This window comes from Carassius carassius, chromosome 49, assembly GCF_963082965.1.
Source record: "Carassius carassius chromosome 49, fCarCar2.1, whole genome shotgun sequence".
NCBI lineage: Eukaryota > Metazoa > Chordata > Actinopteri > Cypriniformes > Cyprinidae > Carassius > Carassius carassius.
Genome location: NC_081803.1, coordinates 4,253,192 through 4,276,090, shown reverse-complemented (window position 1 = coordinate 4,276,090; position 22,899 = coordinate 4,253,192). Strand labels below are relative to the sequence as shown.

General features: G+C 45.0%; 1 protein-coding gene across 3 annotated transcripts in view; it reads left to right on the top strand.

Moving 5' to 3' along the window:
* The first annotated feature begins 2,201 nt into the window (after nt 1-2,201).
* The window catches only part of LOC132132044 (integrin alpha-2-like), a 94,021-nt gene continuing 73,323 nt past the window's right edge, over nt 2,202-22,899 (top strand). For all 3 annotated transcript variants that reach the window (XM_059544215.1, XM_059544214.1, XM_059544216.1), the window contains exon 1: nt 2,202-2,307. In XM_059544215.1, the coding sequence (XP_059400198.1) occupies nt 2,277-2,307 (31 nt within the window). In that variant the 5' untranslated portion in view covers nt 2,202-2,276. The remainder of the gene's footprint in view (nt 2,308-22,899) is intronic.

Here is a 22,899-nt window from a genome sequence, read left to right as displayed (position 1 = left end):
AGACTGGTGTTTCTTGCAAACAATATTAAGAAATGAATTAGGCTAGGCTATATGCCTTTCTCCTGCTGCTGTTTAAGTTGTCACGTTATTGTTTGTGCCTGATCTGAATCGTTTTTTCTTTTCTTTTTTCATTTAGCCTAATGTTGTGGGATATGCATAGTGGCACTTCATATAAATTGATATTCTAAGTTGATAACCTGCTGTTTCAAACGTTAAGTAAAAAAATAATAATAATTGTTACGACTAACTCAGAGCCATAACAAGCGATAGGAGACCCTGCCACAAACAAACGGTACAAAACATAAATTTATTGTGTATCCAACACGGTTTAAACAACAAAATCCAAATATGTGGTGTGTGAATGTCAATATCAGTAGTGTAAGGCAAATGCATGGATGTATGATGTGTATGAGTGCAAGTGTTGAGTGTAACAAAAGACAAAAACTTAAATAAACTCAAATGTCCATCAGTGAAGAATGCTGGCATCCCGAGCAAGGCATGGACCTGAACAGGTCAACCGAGCAGCGTTCAAGCTTCGAGCCACCGGAACCGAGCAGTGAATCTCCTCATTTAAACACCATTCTCAGGTGACTGCAATCAAGTCTGAAATAGACGAGGGGCAAGAGAACAAGCAAAGACAGGCCAAGAGCCGTAACACCCCCACCCCCCCCTAACAAGAAAGGGACCCATTAAGGTACCCTCGAGCTACCAGTATCTCATGATACAATTTTCTAGGGCAGGCATATGCATATCTTACCTAACACATTGGTGACCGGCACAATGCGTCTGCCACCACATTGTCCCGCCCCTTGATATGCTGAATGTCTAAGGTGTAAGACTGGAGATGAAGAGCCCAGCGCAGCAACCGTTGGTTAGGAGTCTGTAAAGTGCTAAGGAAAATTAGTGGATTATGGTCGGAGAAAACTACCACTGGACCAGAGCCCAGATACACACTAAAATGCTGCAACGCCCAAATAAGTGCAAGCGTTTCTTTTTCTATGACAGAGTAGTTTAACTGATGACGATTAAATTTCTTTGAAAAGAAACATACAGGTTTGTTAATCCCCCCATCATCCTTCTGCAGGTTCACGAGGATCTGCTCTGTTCTTCGTTGGCCGGGCTACCGATACATCACCGGCCCCCTGCCAGGTTGCTAGGAACTTGCATGCCACTGTCAGGACCAGAATTACCACCCTTTCTCCTGGTTGGAACTCGCGGGTTTGAGCCGGGTGGTCATATTGCTGTTGCTGGGCGCGCTGGGCCGTCACGAGGTGTTCCTTCACTAGGAGGATGACTCTGTCGATTCTTTCCATCATTTCCCACATGTACTTGACCAGGCTGCACAGTGGGGCTGGTTGGTTCTCCCACGACATCGAGAAGGCTTCTGGGTTGCCTTCCAAACAGCAGTTCTAAGTGTGTGAAGCTGGTGGAAGCCTGGGGTACCTCTTAGACTCCAAAAAGCATGTACAGGATCAGGAGGTCCCAGTCGCCCCCATCTTCTGCCACCACTCATCTCAGTGTCCGCTTTAGAGTTTGTTTAAACTGCTCCACTCAGCCCATCCGTTTGCGGGTGATAGACCGACGTCCTTAGTCTGTCAATTTTGAGGCAGAACTGAGCCGTGCCATAACATACTGAGTCGTACCGAGATGAGTTGTACCATGCCTCTTCCTTCTCTCCCCCTCCTCTTTCTCTTTCTCCTCCACCTCTTCCCCTTCCTCCCCCTTCTCCTCCTCCTCCTCACCCTTTCTTTCCTCCCTCTCCTCCTCCTCCTCCTCCTCCTCATCTTCTTCCTTCTTCCCCTCCTCTTCCTCTTCCTTCTCTCCCACTCCCCCTTTTCTGTCTCCCCTCATACTCATCCTCTTCCTTCTTCCCCTCCCCCTCCTCTTCCTCTGCCCTCCTCCTCTTCCCCCCCCCCCTCCTTCTCCCCTTCCTCCCTCCTCCTCCTCCTCTTCCCTCTCCCCCTCCTCCTCTTCCCTCTCCCCCTCCTCCCCCCTTCCTCCCCCCCTTCCTCCTCGTCCTCCTCCCCCTCCTCCTCTTCCTTCTCCCCCTCCTCCCCCTCCTTTCTCCTCTTCCTTCTCCACCTCCTCCCCTTCCTCCTCCTCCACCCTCCTCCCCCTCCACCCTCCTCCCCCTCCTCCCTCTCCCCCTCCTCCTCCTCCCTCTCCCCCTCCTCCTCCCAGCTACAGAGCTGCTCCGCTGTTTCACATTCACACTGAACTGGATGCAGATATGCTAGAGAGCTCGTGCTGATGCTGGATGACACTGTGGACTAAAAATGAATTTTCTGCCAGTACTCGTTGTTCTTTGTAAGTACTTATGCAAACATGCAGGTTTATTTGTATTACAATATAGTCATACTGTAAAATTTAATGACAACAGCGCTGAACTTACAGTTGAAGTAAATAAGTTCAAACAAGCTCGGTCCATTTGACAAAAGTACTTTGTTATGAAAGGGTTTAGTGTGTGTACATTTTATTAACAGTTTTAGCCTTTTTGTTTCCTTTAAATGGGTTCACTGTATAAACTATAATGAACATGTTGAATTGTATAGGTTATTTTATCAGACGAAGTAGTTTGGTATTAAGGTATGTTTTGCTTTTTGACAATTTGCTGTTTTTCATTTTTAAAAAGTATATATATTTTTTTTCTATTTCAATGTACATTTCTTTATGATTTTAACATTCTGCTACACAAACATTTATTTAAGAGTTTATAAATTAAACTTTAGCCTATAGCTCAGTCTACTTATTTATGTATATGGGGATATAGCTATGCCCAGGTAACAGGGTTGACAGTTTTAGCTGTTATTAACTGAAGGATCTAAGAATCATCAAATGCAAGTGGTGTGTTTTGCTTCACAAGAGCAACCATACATTTGTGTTGTGTTTTACTTTCTTTTTTAATATTCATTTATTCATTCATTCATTCATTTGTTTTATCTCATTTAATTATATAATCATGTTAACCATTTATACACTAATTTCATTGATTCATTAATTGATTGTTCGCTTATATCATATTACTTACTTTTATATTATTTTTCCAGTGTTGTTTAGTCTTACAACTGTGTGTTTCCAGGGCTGTGTGTCTTAATTAATGTGAGATAAGAGGGAATGTTTATGGAAATTCAAGGTTTATGGGATGTTGGTGTGAAACAGTTTGGTACTGTATAATACAACTTGCTGGATTTGTGTTCATCAGATGAAGTTAGAGCATTGAAATATACTAAGACTATGAAATAAACTCTGCTCCTTTTTATCATCATCATTTTGTCCCCTGCTTCTGCTCTTCTCTGGCTTTGCTCAGTCAGCTACTTGGCTGATAGAAGACTGTTAATAAAGCTTTGGGTACAAGTCAAACATTGGTTTTGGGTATCAGACAAGACTTGTTGTTAACTGATTTTGGGTAGGATCTGGTGTCTGGGGCTAGATCTACTATTTCTGGCATGGAGGCATGATCTAGCATAACACTGTGCTCCATGTCTTGGAAAGTTCTAAATGTTTATTAGACAGAAAATCTAATGCATTATTCCTTTTTTTTTTTTTTTTACTGTACATTATCAAGATAACACATTTGGCTATTTAAGACCATCCCTTACATTAGCAACACAGTTAATGAATATTTTGTTTTTCAGATTTGTAAAATGAAAGTACATGAAAACTTAAACTGTTCAGTGGATTTTAGTTCCCATCATGCTTTGCACAGGACTGAGGACCATCTTTGACCATGCTTTGCACAGGACACAACAGGGTTGTGTGTCGTCATATATATCATATACACAAACGATGTGTCGCCATATATAATATCACATACACAAACGCAAAGAAAAATGTAATTCATTTATTTGACAAATTCAATTCCTTAAGGCCTCTCCTCAGGAGGTTAGACCCTAATTTGTTAGCTACTGTAAATGAAGAGATATGAAATAGCTAGATCTTATCAATAAACATTTATTAATTCATAGCCTAATGCAACAATTACATAATTAAACTCTCAAAACATTATAATTATGACATTTCATTTTTAAATTTTCATGTAAAAGTCTAAAGCTAAATAAATAGCTGTTCTTGCCTTTCATTTCAGACGTCTGCTTCTAGGGGCCGTTCACATATCGCATCTTTTTCGCGCTTAAGGTCGTTATTTCAACCGTAGGTGCGCGGCCGCGGTGAGCACGCTCATAATGGAAGCAACGTGGTGCGCTACTTTTTCCAGGCGGGTTTTCCCTTCTCATCTCCAGAAATATATCTAGTAGTAAAGCTAATGCGAGCCGAGGTGAGGCTAGAAATCAATTAATCCTTTGCTGATACTTCTTCGTCGTCATCATGGAGAGCGCAGTTTGGTTGCATAGCAACGACAGACGCCATGGAGCGCAAGCGTTTGGTCCAGAGCCGTTGAAAAACATATTTAACGGCTCTGGTTTGGTCTAAAACGGCGCCCAGTGACGGATGGTGTAGCAATATTGTTGTCCGGGTGGAAATCGGGAGAAATTTGGGAGAAAGGTCGGTCCGGGAGATTTTTGGGAGGGGCTTTGAAATTCGGGAGTCTCCCGGAGAAATAGGGAGGGTTGGCATGTATGCTCCTCCCCATCAGACAAATATGCAACAACTGTGTGCAGAAAAGTCACACAGCAAGCAAAAGTTCAACACAGTGGTAAACCACAAACCATCTCTGTTAGTTATCCAACATAGCTGCATATTAAACACTAACCATTCTTTCCATTTAATCAAAATCACAAGTACTGTTTAAGTTAAGATAAATGTATTCAATTTTAAATTCGTTAAGTTAGACCAACAACCAGGGATGGACTGGGACCAAAAATCGGCCCTGGCATTTTGGCAGGTGAGAGTTGACGCATTAAATACTGTACTTCAAAAAAGTGGTGCTCTAAAAAAGGTTCTCTAAACGAGCTATTAACCTAATCATCTGAATCAACTAATTAACTCTAAACACCTGCAAAAGATTCCTGAGGCTTTTAAAAACTCAGCCTGGTTCATTACTCAAAACCGCAATCATGGATAAGACTGCCGACCTGACTGCTGTCCAGAAGGCCATCATTGACACCCTCAAGCGAGAGGGTAAGACACAGAAAGAAATTTCTGAACGAATAGGCTGTTCCCAGAGTGCTGTATCAAGGCACCTCAGTGGGAAGTCTGTGGGAAGGAAAAAGTGTGGCAAAAAACGCTGCACAATGAGAAGAGGTGACCGGACCCTGAGGAAGATTGTGGAGAAGGACCGATTCCAGACCTTGGGGGACCTGCGGAAGCAGTGGACTGAGTCTGGAGTAGAAACATCCAGAGCCACCGTGCACAGGCATGTGCAGGAAATGGGCTACAGAGAAGCAGCACTGGACTGTTGCTCAGTGGTCCAAAGTACTTTTTTCGGATGAAAGCAAATTTTGCATGTCATTCGGAAATCAAGGTGCAAGAGTCTGGAGGAAGACTGGGGAGTAGGAAATGCCAAAATGTCTGAAGTCCAGTGTCAAGTACCCACAGTCAGTGATGGTTTGGGGTGCCATGTCAGCTGCTGGTGTTGGTCCACTGTGTTTTATCAAGGGCAGGGTCAATGCAGCTAGCTATCAGGAGATTTTGGAGCACTTCATGCTTCCATCTGCTGAAAAGCTTTATGGAGATGAAGATTTCGTTTTTCAGCACGACCTGGCACCTGCTCACAGTGCCAAAACCACTGGTAAATGGTTTACTGACCATGGTATTACTATGCTCAATTGGCCTGCCAACTCTCCTGACCTGAACCCCATAGAGAATCTGTGGGATATTGTGAAGAGAAAGTTGAGAGACGCAAGACCCAACACTCAGGATGAGCTTAAGGCCGCTATCGAAGCATCCTTGGCCTCCATAACACCTCAGCAGTGCCACAGGCTGATTGCCTCCATGCCACGCCGCATTGAAGGAGTCATTTCTGCAAAAGGACTCCCGACCAAGTATTGAGTGCATAACTGAACATAATTATTTGAAGGTTGACTTTTTTTGTATTAAAAAAACACTTTTCTTTTATTGGTCGGATGAAATATGCTAATTTATTTGAGATTTGAATTTTGGGTTTTCATGAGCTGTATGCCAAAATCATCAGTATTAAAACAATAAAAGACCTGAAATATTTCAGTTGGTGTGCAATGAATCTAAAATATATGAAAGTTTAATTTTTATCATTACATTATGGAAAATAATGAACTTTATCACAATATGCTAATTTTTTGAGAAGGACCTGTATGTTAACTGGTCTGTCAGATCATAACATGGTGCTTATAACAAGAAAATTAACTAGTAAGCGATTTGCAGCTTATTCTGGAAAAAAGGAGTTCATTGGCATTCCAAGGAGCAAACAGTATAAATTTCACTCTGCAATAAGAAATATGAACTGGGACACTCTATTATTGGAAAATGAATTGGAAATAATTAGTCAGAAATTTACAGAATGCTTACAAACAAAAGTTAAGGAATTTGCAGTGACAGTTAAACATAAAAACAGAAAGTGTTCACTTCCCTGGCTCAGTGATGATATTAAACAGTTAATGAAAGACAGAGACAATGCTCTTAAAAAAAGCCATAAAATCAAAACTATAGTGTGAGAGACAAAAATTTGCTTCATTACGAAATAGAGTGATAAGACAACTACGAAAAGCAAAGGCAGACTTTTTTATCACAATTATTAAAAATTGTCATGGAAACTCAAAAGCGACTTGGGATCAGATTAATAAATTAACAGGTAAAACTGGCCCCTGACTCGACTCTGGAGGGTCAGCTGGCCCCTGACTCGACTCTGGAGGGTCAGCTGGCCCCTGACTCGACTCTGGAGGGTCAGCTGGCCCCTGACTCGACTCTGGAGGGTCAGCTGGCACCTGACTCGACTCTGGAGGGTCAGCTGGCACCTGACTCGACTCTGGAGGGTCAGCTGGCACCTGACTCGACTCTGGAGGGTCAGCTGGCACCTGACTCGACTCTGGAGGGTCAGCTGGCACCTGACTCGACTCTGGAGGGTCAGCTGGAACCTGACTCGACTCTGGAGGGTCAGCTGGAACCTGACTCGACTCTGGAGGGTCAACTGGAACCTGACTCGACTCCGGAGGGTCAGCTGAGACTCTCATCCTGTGCAGCGGCGCTGGGCAAGCAGCCATCTTGGGCCATGACTCTGGACAGGTGGCCATCTTGTACTGTGGTGCTGGGCTGGCGGCCATCTTGTACTGTGGTGCTGGGTTGGCGGCCATCTGGGGTTGTGGTGCTGGACTGGTGGCCATCTTGTACTGTGGCTCTGGACCGGTGGCCAATTTGGCCATTGGCGCTGGGTTAGCGGCCATCTTGTGCTGTGGCGCTGGACTGACGGCCATCTTGTGCTGTGGCGCTGAACCGGTGGCCAATTTGGGCATTGGCGCTGGGCTGGCGGCCATCTTGGGCTGTGGCGCTGGAACGGTGGTCAATTTGGGCTGTGGCGCTGGGTTAGCGGCCATCTTGTGCTGTGGCGCTTGGCTGGTAGCCATCCTGGGCAGTGGTGCTGGGCTGACGACCACCCCGCCGGAAGAGGCAGGAGTGGCTGGGGCATCCCACCGAAGCCTATGCTGCAGGTAGCGCACAAATTCCCAGAATTCCAGTGTCTCTAACTGCGCAATCTCCTCCTGAGACACTGGATCATCCAGCCCGCCATTAAAACAGTCCTTTAGGGCCGCATCGTTGTAACCCATTCCCTCGGCCAGGGACCAGAACACCTGAGCCAGGGCCCCCACTTCATTGCCCTCTTGGCGGAGGGCGATCAACCGAAGGTACTTGGTTCGCCGCTCCGCCATCTTGGCTGGAGAACGGAAAAACGACATACCGCTGGTTCCTAGTGTGACGGAGTCCTTCTGTCACGATCGGTGTTACAGAAAACACAGGAGAGGGAACCAATCGCAGGTAAGTCATTTATTAAAGGGTAATCCAAAAAGGGTAAACAGTCCAGGCAGGGTCAAAACCAGAATATCCAAATCCAAACATAAACAAAACACGAAGGCAAGGCAAGGCAAGGCAAGGCAAGGCAAGATGACGGACATGAATTAACATTAACATAAAACCAGGACTCCGTAACACAGACTCAGACAGACCGGGTATAAATACACAGAAGGATAATGAGGGAACAGGAGACAGGTGGGGAACAATCAATTACTCAAGGAGGAAGGTGACCAAATAAGGGAACAGGAAGTGATAAGGTGACAGACACCGTGAGAAAGGGGGACATCTAGTGGAAACCCAGGGACACAACCCAGACACTGTGACAGGATGACACATTCAGCCATTGCAAGAGAAGCTGGTCATTCCAAATCTGTGATTTTTTCGAATGTTGTAGGTTTACAATAACACTAATTCATTAATTTCCCTCAAAAAGGCTGGTTGTCCACGTAAGACAAATGCACGAGAAGATAGGATAATGCAGAGACTCTCAATGGGGAATCGTCAAACTAAGGAAAAACTGAAGCACAAGTGTGTAAAAGAGTCAGTATTTACATGGATAGTATGCATACAGTATGCATTTACATGGCCATTTCTTGCTTCCATTGGAATTCATTCGTTCTGATTGACGAATCCGAATGTAGTGTTTACATGAACGCTGAATAAAGTGATCAGGTTGATCACAACAATCACACAACTCCTACCTCTTTATTAAGTTTGCGGATGACACGACTATGGTGGGTCTCATTAGCAACAGAGATGAGACAAACTACAGAAGCGAGGTAAGCCGCTTGGCCTGGTGGTGCAGTGACAACAATCTCTCTCTAAATGCGGAGAAGACGAAGGAGATTGTTGTTGACTTCAGGAGAACGCACACTCAGCACGTTCCTCTGACCATCAACGGTGCGACTGTGGAGAGAGTGAGCAGCACCAAGTTCCTGGGTGTGCACATCACAGAGAACCTCTCCTGGACTGAAAACACAGATCTGGCCAAGAAATCACAGCAGCGTCTCTACATCTTCTGCAAACTCTGAAGAGCCAGAGCCCCGGGCCCCATCATGTACACCTGACGCCATTCTACTACCTCTTCAGTCAGTTTTAAATAAAAGAACTGCTCTTTGAGCCCTTTGTCACTTTAGTCAGACTGAATAAGCTTAAGTTTGTTCACTTTTATTATTTTTTTACATGCCCTTATTGTATAATTGTATTTTATATTTGATCTAGATTTTTAGGCACTACTGTAGTGTTATCTGTATGCACCATGGGTCTGAGAGTAACGCAATTTCAATGACCCAACACTCAGGATGAGCTTAAGGCCGCTATCGAAGCATCCTTGGCCTCCATAACACCTCAGCAGTGCCACAGGCTGATTGCCTCCATGCCACGCCGCATTGAAGGAGTCATTTCTGCAAAAGGACTCCCGACCAAGTATTGAGTGCATAACTGAACATAATTATTTGAAGGTTGACTTTTTTTGTATTAAAAAAACACTTTTCTTTTATTGGTCGGATGAAATATGCTAATTTATTTGAGATTTGAATTTTGGGTTTTCATGAGCTGTATGCCAAAATCATCAGTATTAAAACAATAAAAGACCTGAAATATTTCAGTTGGTGTGCAATGAATCTAAAATATATGAAAGTTTAATTTTTATCATTACATTATGGAAAATAATGAACTTTATCACAATATGCTAATTTTTTGAGAAGGACCTGTATGTTAACTGGTCTGTCAGATCATAACATGGTGCTTATAACAAGAAAATTAACTAGTAAGCGATTTGCAGCTTATTCTGGAAAAAAGGAGTTCATTGGCATTCCAAGGAGCAAACAGTATAAATTTCACTCTGCAATAAGAAATATGAACTGGGACACTCTATTATTGGAAAATGAATTGGAAATAATTAGTCAGAAATTTACAGAATGCTTACAAACAAAAGTTAAGGAATTTGCAGTGACAGTTAAACATAAAAACAGAAAGTGTTCACTTCCCTGGCTCAGTGATGATATTAAACAGTTAATGAAAGACAGAGACAATGCTCTTAAAAAAAGCCATAAAATCAAAACTATAGTGTGAGAGACAAAAATTTGCTTCATTACGAAATAGAGTGATAAGACAACTACGAAAAGCAAAGGCAGACTTTTTTATCACAATTATTAAAAATTGTCATGGAAACTCAAAAGCGACTTGGGATCAGATTAATAAATTAACAGGTAAAACTGGCCCCTGACTCGACTCTGGAGGGTCAGCTGGCCCCTGACTCGACTCTGGAGGGTCAGCTGGCCCCTGACTCGACTCTGGAGGGTCAGCTGGCCCCTGACTCGACTCTGGAGGGTCAGCTGGCCCCTGACTCGACTCTGGAGGGTCAGCTGGCCCCTGACTCGACTCTGGAGGGTCAGCTGGCACCTGACTCGACTCTGGAGGGTCAGCTGGCACCTGACTCGACTCTGGAGGGTCAGCTGGCACCTGACTCGACTCTGGAGGGTCAGCTGGCACCTGACTCGACTCTGGAGGGTCAGCTGGCACCTGACTCGACTCTGGAGGGTCAGCTGGAACCTGACTCGACTCTGGAGGGTCAGCTGGAACCTGACTCGACTCTGGAGGGTCAACTGGAACCTGACTCGACTCCGGAGGGTCAGCTGAGACTCTCATCCTGTGCAGCGGCGCTGGGCAAGCAGCCATCTTGGGCCATGACTCTGGACAGGTGGCCATCTTGTACTGTGGTGCTGGGCTGGCGGCCATCTTGTACTGTGGTGCTGGGTTGGCGGCCATCTGGGGTTGTGGTGCTGGACTGGTGGCCATCTTGTACTGTGGCTCTGGACCGGTGGCCAATTTGGCCATTGGCGCTGGGTTAGCGGCCATCTTGTGCTGTGGCGCTGGACTGACGGCCATCTTGTGCTGTGGCGCTGAACCGGTGGCCAATTTGGGCATTGGCGCTGGGCTGGCGGCCATCTTGGGCTGTGGCGCTGGAACGGTGGTCAATTTGGGCTGTGGCGCTGGGTTAGCGGCCATCTTGTGCTGTGGCGCTTGGCTGGTAGCCATCCTGGGCAGTGGTGCTGGGCTGACGACCACCCCGCCGGAAGAGGCAGGAGTGGCTGGGGCATCCCACCGAAGCCTATGCTGCAGGTAGCGCACAAATTCCCAGAATTCCAGTGTCTCTAACTGCGCAATCTCCTCCTGAGACACTGGATCATCCAGCCCGCCATTAAAACAGTCCTTTAGGGCCGCATCGTTGTAACCCATTCCCTCGGCCAGGGACCAGAACACCTGAGCCAGGGCCCCCACTTCATTGCCCTCTTGGCGGAGGGCGATCAACCGAAGGTACTTGGTTCGCCGCTCCGCCATCTTGGCTGGAGAACGGAAAAACGACATACCGCTGGTTCCTAGTGTGACGGAGTCCTTCTGTCACGATCGGTGTTACAGAAAACACAGGAGAGGGAACCAATCGCAGGTAAGTCATTTATTAAAGGGTAATCCAAAAAGGGTAAACAGTCCAGGCAGGGTCAAAACCAGAATATCCAAATCCAAACATAAACAAAACACGAAGGCAAGGCAAGGCAAGGCAAGGCAAGGCAAGGCAAGGCAAGGCAAGGCAAGGCAAGATGACGGACATGAATTAACATTAACATAAAACCAGGACTCCGTAACACAGACTCAGACAGACCGGGTATAAATACACAGAAGGATAATGAGGGAACAGGAGACAGGTGGGGAACAATCAATTACTCAAGGAGGAAGGTGACCAAATAAGGGAACAGGAAGTGATAAGGTGACAGACACCGTGAGAAAGGGGGACATCTAGTGGAAACCCAGGGACACAACCCAGACACTGTGACAGGATGACACATTCAGCCATTGCAAGAGAAGCTGGTCATTCCAAATCTGTGATTTTTTCGAATGTTGTAGGTTTACAATAACACTAATTCATTAATTTCCCTCAAAAAGGCTGGTTGTCCACGTAAGACAAATGCACGAGAAGATAGGATAATGCAGAGACTCTCAATGGGGAATCGTCAAACTAAGGAAAAACTGAAGCACAAGTGTGTAAAAGAGTCAGTATTTACATGGATAGTATGCATACAGTATGCATTTACATGGCCATTTCTTGCTTCCATTGGAATTCATTCGTTCTGATTGACGAATCCGAATGTAGTGTTTACATGAACGCTGAATAAAGTGATCAGGTTGATATACGCGTATATATATGCTCACACTGCATAAATAAACACTGCACAACAATCACACAACTCCAACCTCTTTATTAAGTTTGCGGATGACACGACTATGGTGGGTCTCATTAGCAACAGAGATGAGACAAACTACAGAAGCGAGGTAAGCCGCTTGGCCTGGTGGTGCAGTGACAACAATCTCTCTCTAAATGCGGAGAAGACGAAGGAGATTGTTGTTGACTTCAGGAGAACGCACACTCAGCACGTTCCTCTGACCATCAACGGTGCGACTGTGGAGAGAGTGAGCAGCACAGAGAACCTCTCCTGGACTGAAAACACAGATCTGGCCAAGAAATCACAGCAGCGTCTCTACATCTTCTGCAAACTCTGAAGAGCCAGAGCCCCGGGCCCCATCATGTACACCTGACGCCATTCTACTACCTCTTCAGTCAGTTTTAAATAAAAGAACTGCTCTTTGAGCCCTTTGTCACTTTAGTCAGACTGAATAAGCTTAAGTTTGTTCACTTTTATTATTTTTTTACATGCCCTTATTGTATAATTGTATTTTATATTTGATCTAGATTTTTAGGCACTACTGTAGTGTTATCTGTATGCACCATGGGTCTGAGAGTAACGCAATTTCAATGTGGAAGAATTGACAATAAAGCAGACTTGACATAGTTTCCTGCTGTTGTCGCATACTGTTTTAGGCGATGAGCATGAACTGTTGTGCAGTGCTGCTTACTCTAAAAAAAAATATATATTAAAAGTGCCCCTTCCTACTCCCAAAACCAGTCGTCTGTTGTGAGTCTTAAAAAAGGACTTCACTTCACCAACGCTGAGTGAGAGGGGAGTTTTATAATGACGGGATACTTTTTATGACCCTTTATTCGTCAAGAAGAATAGGTTGTTCCATGCGTCATACGTAATTATGCTATTTCTACATCACTGTGCATGTACAGTACTTTCCAGTTTCAGTTTTCAATCCGATCAAGTGTTTACATGTCCTCTCGCTTGGATTACAAAAGGAATAAACCACCCCTTACAATATGATTGAAATTTTAGTCAGATCTGACCAACTGAGTCCAATTGACATGTTTACATGTGACTTTTTATTCTGATTGTGTATCTATTCCTATTACGATCAGATTATTAGGGTCCATGTAAACGCAGCTAGTGAAAGGTGGAGGAGGAAGTGTCATGGTTTGTGGGATGTTTTCTGCTGCAGGAATTGGGCCTCTTGCAGCTACATATCAGGGTGAATACAAATGCTTATCAGATCCTCCTTCAGCAACATGCAGTTCCTTCCCTACAAGTATCTCCAAGACAATGTCCCCCTCACACTGCAAAACAGTTAAAGCAGTTCCTTGAAGCTAAGAACATTCCACTGTCGGGCCAAAAGCGTGCGTGCTAGTACATGCCAGGGTCAGTCGCTTTTCCACTGTCACTTCTGGTGTTTGATTGTGTCTCGACGGTGCTTCCTCGGAGCCAATGGCCCGGGTTTTTTGGCCCGACGAAAACCTTGGGCCAAAACAGGCCAGCTGGGGCTAGAGGATGAACTAAGGCGGAGCTTCTACGCGTCTATAGAGCATCAGCATTGTGGATCGTTTCAGAAAGCTAAGAGCTATAACACCAGCATTAAATTTTTTTTTAATAAGTTGAGCTCAAAACTCATTTTCAGTCAGCCACGAGTTTTTGAAATAACTTGATCCAAGTGTGTAAATACAAGGCAGAAATATTTATAAACATGCAAAAGACTATGCACACTAGAGATCGACCGATATGGGTTTTTCTATAGCCGATGCCGATGTTTAGAGGTCAGGGTCAGCCGATGGACGATATGTGCTGCTGATTTTTAGGGCAGATATCTTGAAGTTTTCCCCTTCATTTGCATGCTAAAATGTCACACTAATAATAAGAGGATGAACAACATTTCTAAACTTATCATCATTTATTGAGCACAGACAGAAGTCAATCAGAAAGTCAATCATTTACAAAAAAGTTTAAGAGCATTTATCAAGCAGAATTTTTCAAGTGTGTTGGAACATAAATGTAAACTTAAATATACATTTAAAAAAAATGTTATTAAAAAAAAACAATTAAACTGAAAAAAAAAATAAAATAAAATATATATAAAAAAATAATAGTAGTGCTACAAACACACCAGTAACCAGCAACATTTGTGTTTGGTATAAATGACACAGAACATCTAAAGTGCATTCTAATTTCAAACTTAAATCGCAGTTAGTTCATTATTAAAATAAAGTACAGTCAACCAAACATATAAAAGGTTACACTGGTCAGTTTAAACAGACCGCAGTATACCAGTCCACTCTGCTGTTATGCCAAGGACGTTTTTGCTCATGTGAAGAGGATGATCTTTTCCGTCTAGTTTACATAAAAATTAAATAAAAAACTATTATAGTTTCACATTCAGATACATTGCGAATGTGGAAACATTTGGATATGCGCAGAACAAGACCTGAGCAATAACCTCCAAATACAGTACATCTAGTCAAACCCGCTTGCTCGTTCTCGTATGCAAGCACGCATGCTTGCACTCATGCGTCTCGATCTTATGCTCTGTAAATGCAGGATTTTTAAAAACAAATAGGCCTAAAAATTCTAAATCGAATATTTTGCAGAACAGGATCAAAAAAAAAAAATACTGGTCATAATCCTTGCATAAAGTGTTTGATGTGAAAAAACGGTTCACTGACTGTGCAGCACAGCCACAAGCGCCACAGTTAGGCTACGTTTGGGATCATTTTATTTTTACTACTATAGTGTCATTTGAAAACATTGCAATTGCGTTTTAAAATACAACAACGAGCACCACGAAACCATTTAAAGAGACACATTCAACGGTCTCCTTGATGGGAAACAGTCAACAAAGTAACATGATCTAAAACGTATGGCGCACTCTCTTCATTTTATCAAATGATCATAATCACATCTATTCATTTTACAGTACTGCTGCTAGCATTTTATTCAGACTAAAACCCATTTAATTCGGGTGAAAAAACTTTTTTTCCAAGTGGCTTTGCAAATAATAATAATAATACTACTGCAGACGCATTTTGCAGTATTAAGGTTAGGCCTATTAATTTATCGTTAATTTAAACATCGATCGATCATGGAAATGATTGAATATTGACATTCCTAAATGCAAATGAGTTGGATGGAAACCTGGCTATTGTCTGCATCAAACCATGCTTCCGAACAAATGTGATTCATGGTTCTGGGCAGCTCCAGGACAGCTGTCTCTCCGAGCACGGTGCTGTCTGTGAGCGGGGCAGAGTAGCCTAACTGAGCCCTCAATCATGCTGCAGTGTTTGTAAGAGCTGACAACTTCTCCACCCCATATACAGACTACCTTTATCTCCCAAGGACCAGGGCCGGTGCAAGCTCAAATGCCGCTCTAGGCAGAGCACCATCATGCCGCCCCAACCTCACACTCACAATTAGGTATCCTTAAGATGAATGTAAACAAATTATTATTATTATTTTTTTAATCTATAAAATTACACTAAAATAAAAACTTTTTTTTCATACTGCAACGTGAAAAAAGTAGCCTACACAATGCAACAGCTGCATAAATTTGTGTTTTATAATAGATAGTGTACAGAATAAAACTAAACATATGCACACAACTTTTTAGCTCATAAGTACTGGAGGTTTCGATTTTTTCTTGACTGATACACACAAACACACATTCACACAACTAGCCTACATTTCAGAAGCGTGCGCGTCGAGCTTTCGCAGCGACAAACGCTTTGATTGCTTCCTCGAGTTTAACTTGTACTTCGGAGATCATTTTTAATCAGTTTAAGCTTTGAGAAACTGCGTTCTCCAGAGCTCACAAGTGACGGGCAGAGTGGAAAGCACTTTCAATGCTACAAAAACATTTGGAAAAATGTATTCCATCCCTTTTTCACAGATGAATTTAAGCGCATCCAGTGGTTTAGATCCAGCAGCAGGCGTCTCCCCAAAGCAGTCATCTCTTCGAACAATTCATGCCCATCAACATCCGGCGAGTGTGAGACTGGGTTGTGAGTCAGGGCCTTTTCCAGCCTTAAGCAATCCTGAAGAACTATTGTATTCTCCTTTTCTTTGAGAGATGCGATGTCATTTTAAAATCCAAATAAGCACCCATGGTCTCGAAGCAGCGAAAAGCAATCTTTCACAGAACGGAGGCGATGAATTTCAAAAAGGAGTCTCATTGTTTCTCATTTAAAAGTGGTCGTCTTTTGTACTCATGACCAGATAGCCTAATTGTATTCATTTTGACATTTTTTAATATACATTAAAGTATTTTCCACGGGAATTTTTATTCTAAATTTAAAGTTAATTTAAATTTATACCAATGTAGTGGGTAAATGCTGTTGATATAAGTCCGATAATTGTAACTTAATGTAAAACAAACAAATAAATTAATAATTTTCTTTCTCTCTCTCTCTTTCTCTCTCTCTCTCGCCTTCTCTCTTTCTTGCCGCCCTGGCTGAGCTGCCGCCCTAGGCGGCTGCCTAGTTCGCCTATAGGCACGCGCCGGCCCTGCCAAGGACTGTTGTTTAATCTTCCAAAAGTTTTGGCTTGGGGTCCTTCACATGCGCAGCAGCACTTTCCACTGCAACAATAACACGGTGCTGCCCACCGACGTGCCTGACTTTAAATTGGTGCTACTAAACACAGATATTGGCCGATGCCGATATATAAAAAAATGACAAATATGCACACTAGGCATTAACTTGACTGCAATCGTGATAAATTAATTTATTATGATCAATGTATCAATTATTATAGTAAAACATTGATGCTTTTGGATTTAAATATTTAACAAAGCATGCAAAAAAAAACTCAGCTTTTATCATGTTCATTTTGTGATTGCGCTAGTTCCAGTGACTTATTTCTTATTACTTTTCTGAGAACTTCTCTTTGTTGGCGAAATGATGAGGTTTGCGTGACATTGTTCTAGAGGGTCGTGTTAAGGGTGGGTTTTAACGAAGCACAGTGGAGCTTCTGGCTTGAAGGTGCTACAGGTCCAAGGCTATTAGCCCCTCCCGACCCGTTCAAAGCACTGGTTCGCACTGGCCCTTCAGTGGAAAAGCAGCTATTGAAGTAATGAAATGTGATCTGTCACCCACGCCAGGATGTTGCAGATATCACGGCGCCCCAAATGGTGAGTTATGTAGGAAGATGTTGTAAAACGAAGGTCCTTGTTTACTCACGTTCTGGTCTTTGAGTGTAGAATGTGTTAGAGAGTCAGGATTCATTAATATGGAACAGATGGCTGAAATACTGTAACGATATACTCTTCATAATCTTTGGCAAGAAGGAGGCGGGAACCGGCGGACAATCAAATGAAACTTTAATGATCCAAATAAAGACAAAACAGCGCATCAGCCCCTCACGGACGACTGACGCGCACAAATAAAAAGCAAACACAAAATAAAGCCCAGGCCTGGTCCTCTCTCATCCGTTACTGTCGTCGCTCTGGTTTTATATCCCTCCATCTCCTCCGTGGGACTCGAGACCGGCAAGTGTCGCAGGTGTCGCTCATCTCCAATCACTCCACCGGCCTCGCTCTTGTTCCCACGTCCCTCTGCCCCGCCCCACTCGTCACATACCCCCATCGCCCTTCGCAGGCCGAGGGGTACTCCCGAGACTGCACTCTACTCCCCCCCCCCTCCGGGGGGGACCGCTCACTGGGACCTGCAGGAACCTGGGGGTAGGACAGATGAGGCGAAAGAAAAGGAGATGGAAGGAGGAGCGACCGAGACGAGTGAGGGGAGAGAGGAAAAAAAAAAAAATTCCGGTTTCACAGACGCACTGCTGCTCGGCCCTCCACCAGCTGGGTGATCTCCTCCGCGGTGCCTGGCGGTGGCACTGGGCAGCTCTCGACGGACGGCACGACACTCCTCCGCCGCCCGGTGGACGGCGATGGCTCCTCCGGTTTTGGCGGATGGCAGCAGGCTCCGGCTCCCTGGCGAACAGGCGCCGACTCCTCCGCTCCCTCACGGACGGCAGCCGCCCCTCCACATCACGGGCGGCCGGCAGCGAGCTCGCCCGTCCCCGGCAACTCACTCCAGCCCACCGCCTCGAGCTTCCATGGCGGCACACTTACCCGCCAGCTCGATGGCACCGCAGATTCACCACAGCGGCAAGGGATCTTCAGCAGCGTGTCCCTCCTTTTCCCGGGTTTCGGCACCACTGTAATGATATAATCTTCGGCAAGAAGGAGGCTGGAACCGGCAGACAATCAAATGAAACTTTAATGATCCAAACAAAGACAAAACAGCACATGAGCCCCTCACGGACGACTGACGCACACAAATAAAAAGCAAACACAAAATAAAGCCCAGGCCTGGTCCTCTCTCGTCCGTCACTGTCATCGCTCCGGTTTTATATCCCTGCATCTCCTCTGTGGGACTCGAGACCGGCGAGTGTCGCAGGTGTCGCTCATCTCCAATCACTCCACCGGCCTCGCTCCTGTTCCCACGTCCCTCGGCCCCGCCCCACTCATCACAAATACCATCAGCTCATTAGTGTTACATCCCCCCCTTTCCTTCGGATGAAGTCCCTGTGTGGACATCATCGGACGGCAATCATCACGATGGGCAGATGACAGGTGAATCATGATGGTCGTGTAGCAGGTGGATCATGATGGCAGGGGGTTCATGATGGCAGGTGGTTCCTGGAGCTGAGGATTCAGCTTGATGAGGTTCGGTGGTGTCTTTGACTTTGCACCCCCTTTCCAGGGATTCCATCGGAGACCTCCAGCTACGGTTGTCGTGAGTTTGGCTGTAGAGGTTCGCATCTCGTTGAGTCTCCTGTATAGGATGAAGGACACGCCAAGGGTCAGGGTGTGACCGATGACAGTTGAGATGCACCGTGCAGTGTCGGCAGCAGCCCAGGCTTGGACCGCAGATGACGGGTTCAGAACGGGCCGTCGAGACAGTGCTTGGAGGGCTGTGTTGAAGGGAGTAATGTCAATGTGTTGGGTGGCACCTTTCGGTACTTGAATCCACATGCTCTCGTCAAGCAGGTTGACACGGGTGGCAGTGTCATGCTGGTAGTAGGTCAGTGTAGCAGTATTCACAGGAGTGTTGACGAGCCATCTGTCACCTACAATCTCTGCTTGCGTTTCGTGACTTGTGTACGAGGCTTGGCTTCGGCAGGGCAGCGTGTGTCGCTGACCAGGGGTTGCAACCCTTCAGCCTTGTGTCTGAGGAAGGGTTTGCTAAGATAATGAATGTCTTTGGTCAAAGTACACATGTGCAGGTTTGGGGCCAGGTACAGCTGTGTGTCGCTGTCATGGTAGGCCACCACATCTGGAATGTGTGTCTTGGTGTGGGTGTTGCTTTTCCACAACCTGACACTGACAATAGGTGTTTCTCAATGTCAAGAAAGGATCATCGGAAGCCAGTATTTCGAGGATGTTACGTCATCGACATCCGTCAAAGGATTGTTCCAATGTCAAGGATCCCTGGAATTTCAACCAAGGACTGAGTCCTTTGTTCGAAAAATATCCCATACAAAGGAAAGGATGCATATGTGTATCCTTCGCGCTCTTCGCGCTCTCAAATCACCCACAATCCTATGCACGCAGCTTTGCTATCTTGTTCAAAAATTCAAAAGTCTGAGCATTAACGGTTTTTATTTACGTTACCAAACATTTGTTATAACTGTAGTAAATATAAGTAAAGTTTAACGTTTAAATGCCAGTACAAATTACTAACATATTGATATTGTAAATTATACAAATACAAATGGTTAACTGAACCGGACCTGTCATTTAACAATTGTTAGCTTGGTTGCGTCATCGGCATTTCTTTTATAAATAACTAGTTAAGTTGTCCAAAGTAATTTAACAATACCATTCACAGCGTTATTCAAACAGACCTTTTCACTGACGTAATGACGCAATTACGTGCACTTGCTAGACTGTTCCATTTACGTGTTCTCTGAATGCTAAAGAGGAGTCTCGCCTAGCCTCTGAAGGAAGTGACTTGGAAAGACCAGTCCTGCCAAGGAAGTATCCTTGACATTGAGAAACGCCTAATGTCTTTAAGTCTGTAGACTTGGCTTGACTCGCTGATGGGTTGGTTCAGGAGCACATTCACTTCTCTCTGTTTGGGATTGACGTGCAGTAGGATGGCGCTATCCAGAGAGTTGGCCCGGTGTATTTGTAGCAGGTCAGCTGTCGTGGTGATGGCGTAAGCCAGCACAGTTAGCACAATGCTTAAGGATATCATGTATGGTGGGGTTTTACCCCTGGTTAGGCTGTCATAGGAGGAGCTAACCTCCCACAGCATGTCTTTTGTTAACGCTGTAAACAGCTGAGTCTTGGCAAAGTCATTAAACAGCAGTTTCATGGAGTTCACGGTCTGGTTCACGGCATTGACACTGGACATACCAATGTTAAACAGAGTTCTGGCAGCAGCGGCGGCTCTGAGCAAAGCTCCCGGGAACTGTTTGGAGTGGTGGTGGTGTCCACCTAACTCCATTTGTGTAACAGTCACTTTCTCATGTTGGCTGAACATGTGTTTGACATCGGCCTCAGTGTGAGTGAGGGAGTCCTCTCTCCATCGGACACCTGTCCAGCTGTATTGGGTTATGGTGCTGGGGTAGTGTGCCCTGTCATCGGTGATCAGGAGTTTCAGTGGTTCTCTCGGTGGCAGCTGTCCTCTCTTTGGCTGACAGCACAGCACGGCAAACCACAGCAGCATCCTGGTACAGATAACAGGGAGAGAGAGAGAGAGAGAGGGGAGGAAGAAACAAGCGAGGGTTGCCTTTGGTTGGACAGGGCAGTCTCTTTGTTTCATGGGAGGCGACTGGGTTTAGCTCGCCCTGGCCCATGTTTTGCCACATCTTGCTGCTGGCATGACGCTTGCTTCAGTGTCTTGTCAGTGGCTCTGGTGCTGCGCTGTGCAGCACATGATGCATCATGGAAATAGATTGGCATTTTCCCCCTTTTGCTCCATGGCATTACAAGCCCTGGCATTGTGATGTCAGACGGTGCACAACCCACAATGTTGTTCTGTGCACGCAGCATGTGCTTTGAATCATGCAGTGGTCTGGGGCATTGGTTGTCAGTGACTGTAGACTGGGTGCCAGGGTGGATGGAGGGGTCTAAGAGGAGGTTAAGCAAAGTCATTATGGAGGTTTCAGAAGCCCGCATGTCCGCTATGTTGGCCTTTGTAGACAACGGAGCCAGCGTAAGCAGTTCTGAGGTAGGCAGTTTAGCTAGTAAAGTTCTTATGTTGTGTGTAATCACTTTAACTTTGAATGTGGGTGGGTGGATTGGGAGTGACCACAGCCTGTTTAGTGTGCCAGTTTTGGCAAGGGTGTCAGTTTGATCTTTTAAGTCCTTGTCTAGACCTGGTAGCTTCGAGTGTCCTTTTACCTTCTTCCAGTACACAGTCACATTGTGTGTTTTTGTGATGTTATCACATTGCTGGAACAGGTGTTGGTGTTTAACTGGCTTGTTGTTTGCAGTTAGCATAGAGTCTGTACAGGCTTTGTTCAAACAGATGTTGAATTCAGCTGGTGAGTCGGCATAGTCGAACAGACACCTGTTGAAGGTGAACTGTCGGTTGCCAAGTGTGAATGCAAGTTTGTGTTGGTTTTCCTGGTTCGGAATGGTCCAGAATCCAGAGACCACGTCAAGTGTAGGGAGGATTGTGGCTCCTCTGATTCGGGGCATTTCTTGTTCCAGCTGGGTCTTGTGCCATCGTGACAGCGGCACCTGTTGATTCAGTTTCCTGTAGTCAATTGTGGGTCGCCCATCGCAGTTAGTTTTTTAGCACCCTCAGGATCTCTGCTGTCTCAGACGTGGCTGCCCTGTGTTTTTCTGACGTGGGTTTAGGATTGAGCTTACCAGTGTCATGTCGAGAGTGGTTCCACTGCCGGCTGTCGGGGCTTTGTGTCCTGGATGGTGGGGATCGGCTCTTCTTGGGTCGCCGGTCCCAGAATCTTTCAGAGCACTCGCTCTGGTGCTTTGGAAGAGCACCACCACGATTGTGTTGCCCTCTGCTGGCTTGGAACGGTATTGATTTATTGAATTAGATGTCTAAATTCTCAATAATTATTTCTACATATATATTTACTCAGTTGATGTTAAACAAACCAAAGATTTGGTCACTAGAACTCCATCACTAGAATGAAGGCATTAGCACAAAGCTATTTCTGGTGGCCAAAGTTAGATGCCGACATCGAAGCTGTAGTTAAAAGATGTGTTGTATGCCAAGAACACCGTAATTCGCCAGCTCCAGCACCACTTCATCCCTGGGAGTGGCCGAGCAAACCATGGCAAAGGTTACACAATGATTATGCGGGACCATTCATGGGACACCTGTTTTTGATCCTGATTGCCTGGTTTTAGCAATCAAGGAATTCCAGAAACAATTGTGTCCGATAACGGCTCATGTTTTGTGAGTGCCGTATTCAGAGATTTTATGCAGAAAAATGGAATCGAACACATTACTTCTGCTCCTTATCATGCTTCTTCCAATGGTTGTGGTGAGCGTGCAGTCCAGACATTTAAGGCAATGATGAAGAAGGCGGGTGCCGGAAGCCTGATCACTAAAGTGTCAAGAGTGCTGTTTAGTTACCACAGTCCACCACTGGGCTGTCCCCTGCTGAAATGTTACAAGGCAGGAAGTTGAGATCGACCTTAGACCTAATTCATCCAGACCGCAGAAGGAAGGTGGAACGGAAGCAGTGCATTCAAAAGAAACATCATGACAAGCAAGGTTCAGGGAGGAATTTCCAGGAGGGAGACGCCGTGATCACA